Below are 14,266 nucleotides of genomic sequence, written 5' to 3'. Positions count from 1 at the left end.
CCAAGTTCCCTGGCTCTGCGCCTCCAGGAGGGCGGGGCACTGCCACTTCACTGTGTCTTCCCAGAAGCCACTGCGTGACTCCTCGGAGATAAAAAGGCGGGAGTGAGGCGGCGTTTCCAGACCAGCGTGGGGGTTGGCGCTGTGGGCCTGTTGTTTTTTTCTCACCTCTTTCATTCCTCTCGGGCTACCCTGCAGGCCAGGCCTGGACGCTGGTTCCCTCCGGCGTAGCTCGGTTCCTCAGGAAGACGAGACAGGCCTTCGAGGGCCAAGAGCCCTCCAAGGCCTGGCGGTGGGGTTGCAATGTGGTCACTACGGGTCTATACGCGCAAAAAGCGGGCCAGCCATAGGCTCAACCTAACCCCAACGCCAGATCTAGGTGCCCCGGCTAAGGCGGAGGCCCCGTCAGGGCCCGGCCGGAAGCTGTCTGCCCACTGTAAGCGCCGTGTGGCTGGCCTACGGAGTGGGACACGGGGTGGGCTGGGTCTAAGCCCCAGGGACCTCCGAGGCCCGCGGGCAGGCCTCCAAGGCTTTTTCCCTGAAGCATGTCTCCCTCTCTTAGGCCTGAAAAGAAGTGACAAAACGCGCGGTTTGCAGAGAATCACAGAGAAATCAGAGCTGAGTCGGCTGGGAGGTAGCAGCTCTGGGCCACCGAGGTGCGTATCCACGAGTAACAGCCCCGTGCCTCTGGCCACCTCAAAATTTCAATCCTGATTTTCTCCTAATAATCTCTAATTCTAAGAGTCAGTGAAGAAAATACTGTGTTCTGATTTCGCTGTTCTCCGAACACAGAGCCAGAAATTTGACTTAGGAAAGAGATATATTAAAAAAAAAAAAAGGAAGTTTTACCAAGTTGCCTAAAAGCAAGTGAGAGAAAACCTCCGGGAAAGCATTCGTGGCATCAATTGGTTATTGATACAATTCACCTACTGTGTTCCTTACTTCTTGTTAATTATGTCCCCACAGAGCTTTTCAGATTATAACAGTGTGAATAGTGATCAGGGACTTGGAGAGCCAAGTCCAGACGGTGCAAACTAATTGTGTTGTTTGTTTGTTAGCACTCAGTTAAGAGGTACAGGAGAGAAAAGCCTGCATGAAAATAGCACTAGTGAAGAAGCCCAGGATGAGAAGATTGCTCCATTGAGTGTATGTATGTTTCTCCTGTGGTCCTTGGATAAACTTAGGGTAGAGACCAGTGGTACCTGATGTACCTCTGGTCTTATATGAAAATATAATATGGTCTTTGTTCTATAGAGACTACATAGCTTTCTGGTGTTTTTATAAACATTGATGCTGTATCTTCAGACAGGGCCTTGAGTTAATGATTCTGGTAGACTCATAGCCATGCATTTTTGTTTTTTCTTTCCTTTGACAAAAATTTAAGAAATATTCATTACTGGCTAATTTTCTGTGTGACAGATATAAAGTGTTTCTTAGTAATTCTTTAATGTTTGGTAGCACTTAAACATTTCAAAGCCATTTTCATGTTTTCTCATTTGACTTTGCATTAACAGAAACAGAGGATTCATTATCATTAGAATATTATATAACTTCCTGATCTACTGTATTTAATGTGGATTCTGTACAGTATTTTAAAGATGTGTAGCAGTAGTTTGGAGAAATTCAGATTTTAGAAATTGCTTGTGACTCATCTGACATTAGCATTAAATTGGATAGTCACAGTCCAGCATTTTAGCTTGCGTATTTCTCTTTGACATGTTTTTTGGGGGAGGGCAGTTTTAACAAAAGGCATTTTTTTAAAAAAGGCTTTTCCCCAGATTTTAACAGTGTTAAGTGTCCCTAATAGATTATTCAGACTATGCAAAAAAATGTTTAATCAGTTTCTTTTAAGTTTTGTACTTTTTCTTCCATTCCTTTTCTCTGTGCCTTTAAAATTTTTTTTTTTACAAATTATCTTATTGTGTAAATTCCTCTAACATTAAGTAATCTTCAAAAATATGGTTTTTAGTGTCTGCATAGCGCTTTGTCTTATACATAGGTATACTATAATTTGTATAACTATTTTTCTGTGGTTGGGAGATTGAGATTGTTTCTAAGGTTTTACTGTTTTATATATCAGTAGATATCCTACCACAGAAATTTTTTGTGTGTACCTCAGATTGATATCCTAAGACAAATACGTTGCAGTGGGTCAAGGGTTGGATTATATTTAAAATTTTGATTCATGTTGGCCAGTTGGCACCATCTTATCTGAAACTTAAAATATCTATCTACTTATCGATAGATAGATAGATATTTGATAGATGAAAAGTAGCATGTTGTTTTACTTCCCATTTCTTTGAATGCTAGTAAAGTTGATATTTTTTCTCATTTTATTGGCCATTTGTGTGATTTTTTGGTGAAATACTTATTATATATTGAAGATTGTTGTACTTTTACACACACATTACAAATATTTCCACATTTGTTTGCCTTTAATTTTATTTTTGGTATTTTAGACTTATTTATCAGTCATTTTCTTTTGATTTATTTTGCTTTCATATTTAGAGGGAAAAAATTATTTCCTACTTACGGTATCAGAAAAATATTCATCTTTATTTTCTAGTTGCTGGTTTATCCCACAATAGTTAGTTGACTAGTATATTGTTGACTCCCTAGATATGTCCATAATATTATATTTTAAGATTTAATATTAAATATAAGACTACATCTGTATCAATAAGCTGAAAGAATGTATTACATCTGAAACTGATATACAAAGTTGATATTAGTTTTGCATTTTTGAAATAACCAAATCAATGTGTTACAATATTATAATATAAAAATATTCCATCTCATAATTTGTGTTATATCTTTAATTCTTATTTCACATAGGAGTCAGTGACAGATGACCTCCAGGTTGATAGTAGTTTATCAAATAGTGAACAAGTATCAGGTAAGACTGGCAATGTGAACTTCTTCAACTTGCTTTCTTACAAACATAAGCATCCATTTGTATCTCTGTCTTATCTTCCCATCTCAGTGGAAGAGATGTCTTTCTCCTGGTCCAAGTTGAATCCTTCAGCCTGTGCTGTAGACTTCATCCTCAAAGCCTTCAAGCACACACCAGTAAATTATAATTGTGATGAGTGCTACAAAAGTGAGGTTAACTTGAGTGTAACTGAATTTAGTTGAAGAGATTAGGGAAGACTTCCATGAGGGAATGGCAATTTAGTTGAGATCTGAAGAAAAGAAGAGCTGAACTATAAAGAGAGGTGAATAAAGAGAAATCCAGGCAGAAGGAACAGCATGTGCAAAGACCCTAACGTGGGACTGAGCATTTTGTGTTCAGTAAACTGAAAGAAGGCCAGTGTGGCTAAAGTAGAGAGGAGGAAGTGTGATAATAAGACAAGGTTGGACAGACTGAGGCTTTGCATAGCCTTATAGGCCATGCCAAAGATACTGATGTTTATCTTTGGAGCAGCAGGAAGCCACTGAAGTTTTTTAAATACAGAATGATATGATCGTATTAGCTACAGTATGGAAAGAAGTAGGGGTAGATGTAAATAGACCAGTTGGGAGGCTATTGCAGTAGTTAAGGGGAGGAATGATGGCTCTTTGTACTATGGGATGACATTGGAAATGGAAAGAAGTGGGCATATCTTATGGCTGTTGTAGGAAATGAAATTGACAGAATTTGGCAAATTAAGAGTGAAGAAGATGGAGGTATCAAAGATTACACGTGTTTCTGGCTTGCATAACTGAGTATAAGGTGGTAGCGTTCACTGAAAAAACCTTGTTTGAGGGAAAGATCATAAATTCTCTTTTTAATAAGTTATGGGTGTATTTAAGATGTATAAGTAGTAATGTCAAATAGGCAGTTGGATATGGAGGGCTACTGATAGAAGTTTGGTGTAATTGAAGTTATTTTTGAAAACAAGAAAGGATACCATTACCACACCAGAAATACTGAGGAATTCTTAAAAACAGATGAGATCCAGCTGATGAATAAATGAAGAGCAGAGAAAAACCACTGCAGAGGTAAGAATAGTTCTGGAGATACACTTAACTCAAAACACTTGGTCAGTAAATGCAAAACACTGTAATAGATGGGACCCTGAAGGAGTTGTCAAGGTGGTGGATTAAGCACTACATTCTGGCACTGTATGACCTGTCACCCTTCTCATCCCCTTCTTACATTGGAAACACTGGCAGCTCCCAGTGCATGCTGCCAGGTCAAAACCCTAGGAATTACTGCCAAGCAAAGTGAACTAAGTCTTCACTTTGGCTCCTTAGGGTCAATGTTGGAACCGGAGTGAGAAGCAGAAGGGAGTCTGAAGTAACTCCAGATTGCCACACAGAGAGCAGAGGGTCAAAAAAGTTAAAAATATAGATTATGCTTATGGTTGCTAAGCCCAGGAAGAAGATACATTATGGCTCTCTGAAGTGGGAATTCTGATATAAGAGACTTCCAATGTGGATACTAGCCAAATAGGGCAGTGTCCCCATGTAACCTACAATACCTGGAAAATACAGGAGGACATCCCCACCTAGACTGTAAGTTCCAAGAATGTCTCATCACTCTTCTAAAATCTCCAGAGGTAGGTTGTTGTTTCAGAATTTATACTCTGTGCCATACAAACAGATTCTCAAATAGAGATATGAACAATCAGAAACAGTCAAATCTTTGAAGAAAATCAGTGCCATGGAAGAGAGGCCACAAATGCAACAAACAAAAGAATTAACACCTGAGGGAAATGGTAGAAAACTTTAAATACCTCTTTAGAGACAAGAGGCCGTTGAATCCATAATATAACAGGCTGCTATAAAAAAAAAATTATAGTCCCTGGAAACTAAAAATATCATCAAATTTTAAAACAAGAAATTAACCTAATATTGAGATGTATTCAGCTGAAAATTAAATTAGCTAGCTAGAAAATAGAATAGAGGAATTTTCTTAAAATGTGGTGCAAAAGAGCATGGGAGGTTCTCAACAAATGCTTTTCCCTCCTTCTTCTTCTCGCCTCTTTGCCTGGTTAACTTCTGCTAGTTCTTCAAAACTAGATTCAGGTGCTATCTCTACTGGGAAGCCTCTCCTGACTGCTCTTCTCTCTTTCTAGATGAGTTGTTCTATCCTGGTAATTCTATGGCACTGTCATAGGACTCAAAACAGCAGTATAATTGTTTTTGTTCCTCTAGGCCCTAAAGCTATCGAAAATAAGCACTATCTTTTATCTTCCTATTCCATTCTTGGGATATAAAGTAGTTTGAAATGCTTGTTGAATGAGTTTTCTACTCTATTTAGAGGAAATAAACAATTTTACCATAATCAGTATTTTTTAAAATTGTAGTTTAAATATATGGTAAATGTCCTTGGTTACTAGCTTTATCAAATTGATGTGTGAAAGGTATGAGGAAATAGAAAATAGACTGTCTCTAATTAACAAACTGGTTGTATTCTGAGTTCATTTGTTGATTGATATTTGAGACCTAGAATACTTTATACTATAATAAAATATAAATGGTTAGGTTTTGAGCAGCCCACAGAATTCTATTTAACATATAATTAATTGTTTTAATTCTGTCTTGGAATCTAGTAATTTTGCAACATGATGAAAATTAACTCAGGATTTCATATTTAATATGGAGGATTGAACATATACGTTTACTTCTCCCTTCTGAAACCTCACTAAATTACCAATAAAGGCATTAAAAAAGGCATGAATCCACAACATAGAGAAAAAGAGACCTCAGCTGACAAGAGATAATCAGCAAAAGTTTGGAATCTGGAATGTAGATGAATAAATTATAATAGGCCTAACAGACAGAAAAAAAAAAAAAAAGCTGAAACCTAGATACCTAGAACAAACCAAGAAGCAAACTGAGGCAGGCTGAAGTTTCAGAAATTAGAGGAATCACATACTCCTGAAGAAATAGAGTTAATGTTGAAAATAGGATTTTTGGAAATCCTTAAAAGTAGCAATTAGATGGGCTTCCCTGGTGGCACAGTGGTTGAGAGTCCGCCTGCTGATGCAGGGGACATGGGTTCATGCCCCGTTCCGGGAAGATCCCACATGCCGCGGAGCGGCTGGGCCCGTGAGCCATGGCAGCTGAGCCTGCGCGTCCGGAGCCTGTGCTCTGCAACGGGAGTGGCCACAACAGTGAGAGGCCCGCGTACCACACACACACACACAAAAGTAGCAATTAGGTGCTGTGCTCCCTTCCCCAACATTATGTAGCCAGGCAGCTACTCTTTTTCCCACCATGGCAGTCCAGAGACATTGAAGCAAAGGGTCTGGACACAGGGATGCTCAGTACTGCTGAGGGCAGGGGTGCTGTATTGAAAACTAGCAGTGCGAGGTGGTGGGAGGAGGAGGGAAGGGAATTAACTAAAGTCTGTTTACTTACCCCAGACTCCTTACCCCACTCAGGAAAATACACCCCAGTTAAGAGACTGGAGGATTCCTCTTTTGGAAAAGACCTATTTTCTGGCAGTAATGACCTGTTCCCTGTCCAAATACCCTTCAGTAAAGCCCACTACTTCCTAAACCCCACTTATGAATCCAGAGTTTCCAACTGCTATTTAGTTGCCTCATTCTTTTTTAAAAAAATATTTATTTATTTTTGGCTGCATTGGATCTTCGTTGCTGCGCATGGGCTTTCTCTAGTTGGTGACGAGCAGGGGCTACTCTTCATTGCGGTGCACGAGCTTCTCATTGCGATAGCTTCTCATTGTGGAGCACTGGCTCTAGGTGTGTGGGCTTCAGTAGTTGTGGCATGCAGGCTCAGTAGTTGTGGCTCATAGGCTGTAGGGCACAGGCTCAGTAGTTGTGGCTCACAGGCTTAATTACTACACAGCATGTGGGACCTTCCCAGACCAGGGCTCAAACCCATGTCCCCTGTGTTGGCAGGCAGATTCTTAACCACTGTGCCACCAGGGGAGTCCTAGTGCCTCATTCTTAAACATTTAAGAATTACCAGGCATTTAAAGAAAATATTTAAAATAGAAGTTAGATACCAAATAAAAAGAAACCTGAAGGACAGAGACAATGCAAAGAAAAAAACTTCTAAGCCATATTTTCATTATTTTCCTCAGGATGATGAAAAAGTGTGTCCATGAAACAAGTGCAGGCTACTATAAAAAGGAGCATTAGAGAACAAAAAGAATTCTTAAAAAATAGTAACATAGAATTAGGAAAACATTCTGTGAAGGATTGGGTAATGAATTTAAGGAAATATTCCAAAAGTTGAACAGACATTAAAGGGAAGATAAAAGATAGAAATAGTGGTGACCCAACTCTATGAGTATACTAAAAAACCACCGAATTGTATACTTTAAAAGATTGGGATATATGGAATATGAATTGTATTTCAATAAAGCTGCTATTTTAAAAAGAAAAATAATTATAAGCTGAGTCTAGGCATTCTAACATCTGAAAAATAGTAGTTCCAGATATTATAAAGTAAACAGAAAGGGAATTATTAAACACATAAAACTGGAAATTTTTCTAGAATTAAAAATGGTTATGAGTGTACATATTGAAAGAGCACACCAACTGCCCATCACGATGAATGAAAAAGACCCACACCAAGGCACAACGTTATGTAATATAAAAATCCTCAGGATAAAGAGAGAAATCCTTCAGTTTTCCAGAGACAGGATAGATTCCCACCCAAAATTTGTTTCCAATTTCAAGGTTAATGATGCCATTCACATACCAGGAGGGTATGGAAAGGTTTATTACTGATATAATGAAGCCTTCTAGAGAGGAGGGTGTCTCCTGAGCAGGACTGAAAATGGCTTGAGAGAGCAGGGAAAGGAGACTGTGTTGGGGTTTTTAGGTGGTTAGAGGGTGGGGCTGGGGTGAGGTTTTAACTTGCTGGCGTTGCCAGAAGATGGAGTGCCAGGGCTTATCAGCTTGTACAGATGTGGGGCAGAAGGGGAACATGGAGCAGTAAGGTTTAAATCTGTCAAACACTAAAAAATGCAATCAGTTTTTAAAATATACTGGTCTAGAATTCTGTACTCAGCTAAACAATCACTCAAGTGTGAAGATAGTATAAAGAAATTTTTTAGACAGGTCTTCCATGCACCTTTTCTCAGGAAATGAAGAAGATACTCCAGCAAAACCAGAAAGTAAATCAATAAAGAAGAAATCATGAGATCCAGAAGTCAGAGGCTCTAATACATAAAATTTGTGAAAGAATTTCTTGGGATCATGGTAAAGGGAAATCTGGGGAAGACATGTGTGCAGCATGTCTAGAGGATAACCAGTCCAAATCTGAGCAAGTATATTGAGATCTCCAGTAGCAATATTTTTTTTAAAAAAGAGAAAAAAAAAAGAAGGAAAGAAAGAGGAGGAGAGAGAGAGAGGCAGGGAAGGAGGAAGGAAGGAAAGAAAAGAAAAGAACAAGAAAAAGAAAAGAACTGATAGATAATGTGGCATTTAAAAAAATTGTTGAGAGGAAATTTATACTTTTGCAAAAAGTTGGGATGAAATGGGTGCTTAGAAAACTAATTAAAAATTAGGTTATCAATAACTCAAAGGAAAAACAAAAACTTGTAGCAAAAAGGTGATATAAATAATATAGCTCATAGTACATGGCTCAGCTCTAAATATATTTAAGCAGTCATAATGATAGAATTATTGAATAAATTTAATTTAAAAATATAAAGGAAGATATTAAAAGAAGCAATAGAGTTAATAGGGTTGAAAACAGTTGTTTCATTATGGGGATTATGAAACGAGGTTTTTGATAAAAGCCTTGTAGAACTATTTGACTTTTTTAAATGTATGGTATAATTTGATATACATGTAATTTTAAGTGCATTTACATTTCTAACTTGTGACACCAGAAACATCCTTCTACTGTTATAATCAGGTTCATTTATTTGTTTATTCTTTTCTCTACCAAACTACCTGGATGGTGAGTACAGGGCTTTCCTAATTTCTAAGCCTGGCTTGAGTTCTGGGGTTTGGTGGAAGGGTTAGCTCTCCTGAGAGTGGTATTCATGGAATTTTGAGAGGTGGAAGGCACAAGAGATGTAGCAACATGTCAGTGAGAAGGATGAAGACAGAGTGAGAAAAGTAAAAAGTAGCAAGGACAGGGAAGGACACTCTAAGGCAGCTGAAGTAGGGGAAGCAAAAGATACTTAGAGGCATAATTTACCTCTGACATCTGATGAGGTGAAGAAGGATGGTAGCTCGAGTCAGTCAATTTAAGTGTCGCACTGATGGCTGGAGGAGGTGGCCAGGTAGGAAACAATTGTCAACTTTAAGGAGGGGGTTGGAGTGGAAGAGAAGGGTGTGGTGAGGTCAAAATGGGAAGGATAAAGAGTTAGTTGTCTCAGGTAGGTAATGGATGAGCAGAGATAGGTATAGATAGGGCAGGGCAGAAGATAATGGGTTTTCAGAGTAATGCTCTCCTTTCATCCCTTACCCCACACCCCTCCAGTTTCTATTAGCATTGACCTCTGTTTTATCATGTTGGAAGTGTTTGATAACTGCTGACTGACTATAGCAGAGTATATTTTCCCTTTCCTTACTAAATCTTCTGGTTCTTCAAATAAATATTAAGTTCTATCCCTGTCATTTATTAGAAAGGTTTTCATTCTAGGCTACTCTCACAGGGATGACTTTAAGACCTCTGATTCTAGGAGATTTTCTGTTCAGATATTTACCCCAATTTCCTACTGAGATGTTTGTTTTCTTATTACTGAGTTTTCGGAGTTCTTTATATTTTGGATTCCAGTCCATTTACAAATGTTTTCTCTTAATCTATGGCTTGTCTTCTCACCTTAACCATCTCTTTCAAATAAAAGGTTTAAAATTTGATGAAGTCCAGTTTATCACTGCTGTTGTTTTATGAATCATCCTTTTAGTGTTATATCAAAGAAATCTTTGCCTAACTCAGTGTCATGAAGATTTTCTCCTCTGTTTTTTTCTAGAAGTTTTGTAGTTTTAGGATTTGCATTTAGAATCATGATGCATTTAGAGTTAATTTTTTATATGATGGAAGGTATGAATGCAAGTTGTTTTGTTTTGCTTTTGCATATGGATATCCAGTTCCAACATAATTTGTTTAAAAGAATATCCTTTCTCCACTGAATTGCCTTTGCATCTTGGTCAAAAGTCAGTTACTCTTATATGTGTGAGTCTATTTCTGGGCTCTCTGTTCAGTTCCTTTCATCTATGTTCCTTTGAGTCTATGTTTATGCTCATTGTTTTTTAAATGGAATAACTAGAATCACTGTTTCTTCTTCTCAGCTAGTTAGCTTACAGTTATTGGGTTACTTATATATAAAACTTGCATTTAAAAAATTAGGTATAGGGCTTCCCTGGTGGCTCAGTGGTTGAGAGTCCGCCTGCCGATGCAGGGGACACGGGTTCGTGCCCCGGTCCAGGAAGATCCCATATGCCGCGGAATGGCTGGGCCCATGAGCCATGGCTGTTGAGCCTGCACGTCCAGAGCCTGTTGCTCCGCAGCGGGAGAGGCCACAACAGTGAGAGGCCCGCGTACCGCAAAAAAAAAAAAAAAAATTAGGTATACATTTTATTTACTTATATTTATTTTTTATTGAAGTATAGTTGATAAAACTTGCATTTTTGAGCCAAGAATTATAACTGAACCAAAGTAGGGAAGGAATAAATTATAAAACTTTGAAAAACAATGGAAAAGGTTTATAGTGCATTTTCTCCATATCAAAAACAGAATTATTTTCTCAGATTGAAATACAATTTAAGATTGTGTACAGTAGTATGCCTTTTCAGTTGTATGTGTAATTTTACATTATTAGTATATAACTGCATGTACATTTCTACAAATTTGAATTCTTAGGATTTTGAATCTGTTTACTATTGAAACATTTTACCCTTTTTGTTTGTTTGTTTATTCTACAGGACTAAGTTTACAGCATGATATTTCTAGCTCTCTTCTAAGTTACTCAATCACAGACTCTTATACAGAATACAAGACTTTTGAAGAGAGTTTAAGTAGCTTCCCATCTCCTGAACTCTTCAGAGGATCAGATTATTTAGGTGAGAAAATAATTTCAACCTTAAGTTGCTCCACTGTAGAAATTGCTCCTTTGTCCACAAATCCTGCAATGAATAATGTTCCTTTTGAGGAGGTATACTTCTTTTCCACCAAAACCTTCTTCTGCCCACTATCCATTGTGTTCCATGCTCAGTCACATAGGACTATAGATCAAAAGCCCTCAGATCAGGGAAGGATGAAAAGATTAGCATTTATATGTAATACATATCCAGTTAGTAAGCAGTTTTGCACATAACATATGTATACTTGTTCTCTTGAACTATGGGCTATCTTTTACTTCCTATACTTCTCTTACTTTTCAATAACTAAAAGTTTGACTAGACCATCTCCCTGTCTGAATTTTTTCTACAAATTAACAGTTATTTACATTTACTATATGTATAATTAAGAGCCTTTGGTTAATGATGCAGATTGAACACACGCCTTCCTCCACAGCTTTGCACAATGGCTTTTTAAAAAAGACATAAGCACATAAGAATAAAGAGAATGGGGAAGAATAAAGCATAAAGTTTGGAAAGCTAGAGAGCAAATGGTCTGATAAAGCAGAATTGAAAAAACTGAGTCCTAAATCAACAATGAGAATACCCCAGAAACAAGTTAGTTTGTACAATACCGTAGTATCCCAGAAAAGTTTTCAATGTGGCTTGTAAAATACTTGTAAAAAGCTGTGTCCAAAACACAAAAGATGTGGTGACTTCTCCTTTCCTACTCAAATGGAGTCTGGAGATTTATTCTTTGGGGTGTTTTGAAACAGAGGGACTCTGGACTGGAGGATACTAGGCACTGTTAATAGCAGGGATACCATGGTATTTTGAAATGTTAGTCCCAATTACTCATTCCCCTGTAGTAGTATTATATAGCCATACCCTTGTCATAGCCTCATAGTGGGTGAAATGTACTTTCTCACTCTTTTGCTTTGGAGTTGACCATATGACTTACTTTGGGCAATAGGATATCAGTGAGTGATACATAAACAAACTTTTGATATGTGCATACATGATTGGGCTTGTCCTCTTATCCTTTTGCCATCGTGAGATGAATACAGATTTTCTTCCACTTATGATGGAAAAAACTGTAAGTCGAACCACTATAAGTCAGGGACCACATGTATATCCTAATTAGCTTTTACCTCTCCTGTGGGACTCCAGAATAAGAGATACAGAGCAGGATAGCCCCAGGCAGACTGCAGACTTCAGAGAGCTGCCCCAGCTGATCACCAGACCCATATAATCTAAAGCAGAGCTGCTTGGGCCAAACAGTAGACATGAGTATAAGAAATAAATGCTTTCATTTTATGCTACTGGCATTTCAGTGTTATTTATTATACAGAAAAAGCCACCTGCTTCAGGTACTGTAGTGAATGCAGAAAGGGGGAATTAAATGCAAGTGTACATTCCAAATTGTGGTACTTGCTCACCCAGTGCCTATTCTCATCCTAACCCAACAGTCATTACTCTGTTCAGCTTCCAGAATGCTAGCACCCAGAATTGAAACTTTCAGGCAAGAGAATGGAAGGTTTTTTCCTGAGAAATCTGAGCAACCCTAAAGAAAGTATCTAAAGATACTGGCCTCAGTAGTCCTTCAATGAAACTGAGAAGAACCCTACAGTGAAGCTGCCTATGTGACAAGCCCCAACTAAACCATCGAGATCCCACTCAGCCATTTAGGGCCCCCAGAGAGCCAAGGACTACTAGACTTCTGAGAAAACCCTCTAACATAAAACATAGAGATCAGAACAAAGCAAAATATGGTAGTGAGTCAGTAAGGTGTTGGAATAGGAAACCCTAGACCTGCCTTCCCCCAGGGACACACCAATTCAACAATACATGGACTAATTCCCTTTGTGAGAAATCTAAAAACTAGTTGAGGGGCTCCTGCACCCCAGGCAAGCTTGAGACCAGTCACATCAAAGGCAGTAGGAAGGACTTCCCTGGTGGCACAGTAGTTAAGAATCCACTTGCCAATGCAGGGGACACGGGTTTGATCCCTGGTCCGGGAAGATCCCACATGCCATGGAGCAACCAAGCCCGTGTGCCACAAGAACTGAGCCTGTGCTCTAGAGCCCGCAAGCCACAACTACTGAAGCCTGCACACCTAGAACCCATGCTCAGCAACAAGAGAAGCCACCACAATGAGAAGCCCATGCACCACAACAAAGAAGAGTAGCCCCCACTTGATGCAACTAGAGAAAGCCCGCATGCAGCAACAAAGACCCAATGCAGCTCCCCCCCACCCAGGGAAGCCAGTAGGAAAATTCAAGACACCCTTTCACCATAATTCACACCCCCAGCACAGGTTGGCAGGAAACCTTCAGCTTCCAGCTTCTCCCTATGGAGGGAGGGAAAGGACTGAAGCATGTGTCAAAAGTTCTCAATTTTCTGGGAATGGTCAAAGAATTGCCTACTGTCTTATCTGCCTCAGAGGGCTGATGGGACCTGACATACTCTAGAAGTCTGATGGGTGCTGAAACAAAGATAGTATTTTGTCCTAGCATGAAAACATTCACTAGATCCCAGCTTCTCTCTGGGGTGGGGAAGAGTTGGACTGTGTCCAAAATTCCAACATTTCCGGGGGCTGCTCGAAGGAATAGTTTTTGTCTCATCTGTCTTGGAGCACTGATGGGACTTGGTGTATTCTAGATTCCTCATGGGCACTAAGAACAAAGACTATGGTTTGAACTGGCAAGAAGGTTTGAGAGGATCCCAGAATCTCTGGTTGGGAAGATTGGTGAAGGTCTTCTGTACGACACCTATCTGTGAAGACTGGGAGAGGTGGCTGTTTTTTCTAATGTGCAGATACCAACACAAATCATTAAAGAAAAAGAAACAGGGAAACATGGTCCAAAAAATGGGAATAAGATAAAGCTCCAGAAACTGACCCTAATTAAATGGAAATATATGAACTACCTGACAGAGAATTCAAAATAATTGTCATAAAGATGTTCAACAAATGTTCATAAAGAGCTCAGGAGAACAATGCACGGAAAATTTTAAGAAAGAGATAGGGAAAAAAGTTAACCGAAAAGAAATCTTAGAGCTGAGAAAAACAGTAAATGAATTTTAAAAAAAACAGTAAAAGAGATTGGACTAGATCAAGCAGAAGAAAGAATCGGCAAACTCAAAGATAAGTCATTTGAAATTATCCAGTCAGAGGAGCAAAAAGGAAAAAGAGTATAAAAGAATGAAGAAAGTTTGAGATTTGTTAAGAAATCAGATCAGTATATGGATTGTGGGAGTCCCATAGGGAAAAGGGAGATAGGAAGGGAGGGAAA

At 38.8% G+C, this 14,266-nt stretch overlaps 1 protein-coding gene across 1 annotated transcript in view; it reads left to right on the top strand.

Moving 5' to 3' along the window:
- Nucleotides 1-300: 300 nt before the first annotated feature.
- The window catches only part of MEIKIN (meiotic kinetochore factor), a gene marked incomplete at its 3' end in the record, with an annotated part of 27,506 nt that continues 13,540 nt past the window's right edge, over nucleotides 301-14,266 (top strand). The window contains exons 1-5 of the mRNA XM_007461496.1: nucleotides 301-412; nucleotides 560-653; nucleotides 1,056-1,143; nucleotides 2,833-2,893; nucleotides 10,839-10,976. Of these exons, the coding sequence (XP_007461558.1) occupies nucleotides 301-412; nucleotides 560-653; nucleotides 1,056-1,143; nucleotides 2,833-2,893; nucleotides 10,839-10,976 (493 nt within the window). The remainder of the gene's footprint in view (nucleotides 413-559; nucleotides 654-1,055; nucleotides 1,144-2,832; nucleotides 2,894-10,838; nucleotides 10,977-14,266) is intronic.

Source organism: Lipotes vexillifer, unplaced genomic scaffold, assembly GCF_000442215.2.
Source record: "Lipotes vexillifer unplaced genomic scaffold, Lipotes_vexillifer_v1.1 scaffold217, whole genome shotgun sequence".
NCBI classification, from domain to species: domain Eukaryota; kingdom Metazoa; phylum Chordata; class Mammalia; order Artiodactyla; family Lipotidae; genus Lipotes; species Lipotes vexillifer.
The sequence above is the reverse complement of the archived record's forward strand: the minus strand, read 5'-3'. Positions and strand labels throughout refer to the sequence as shown.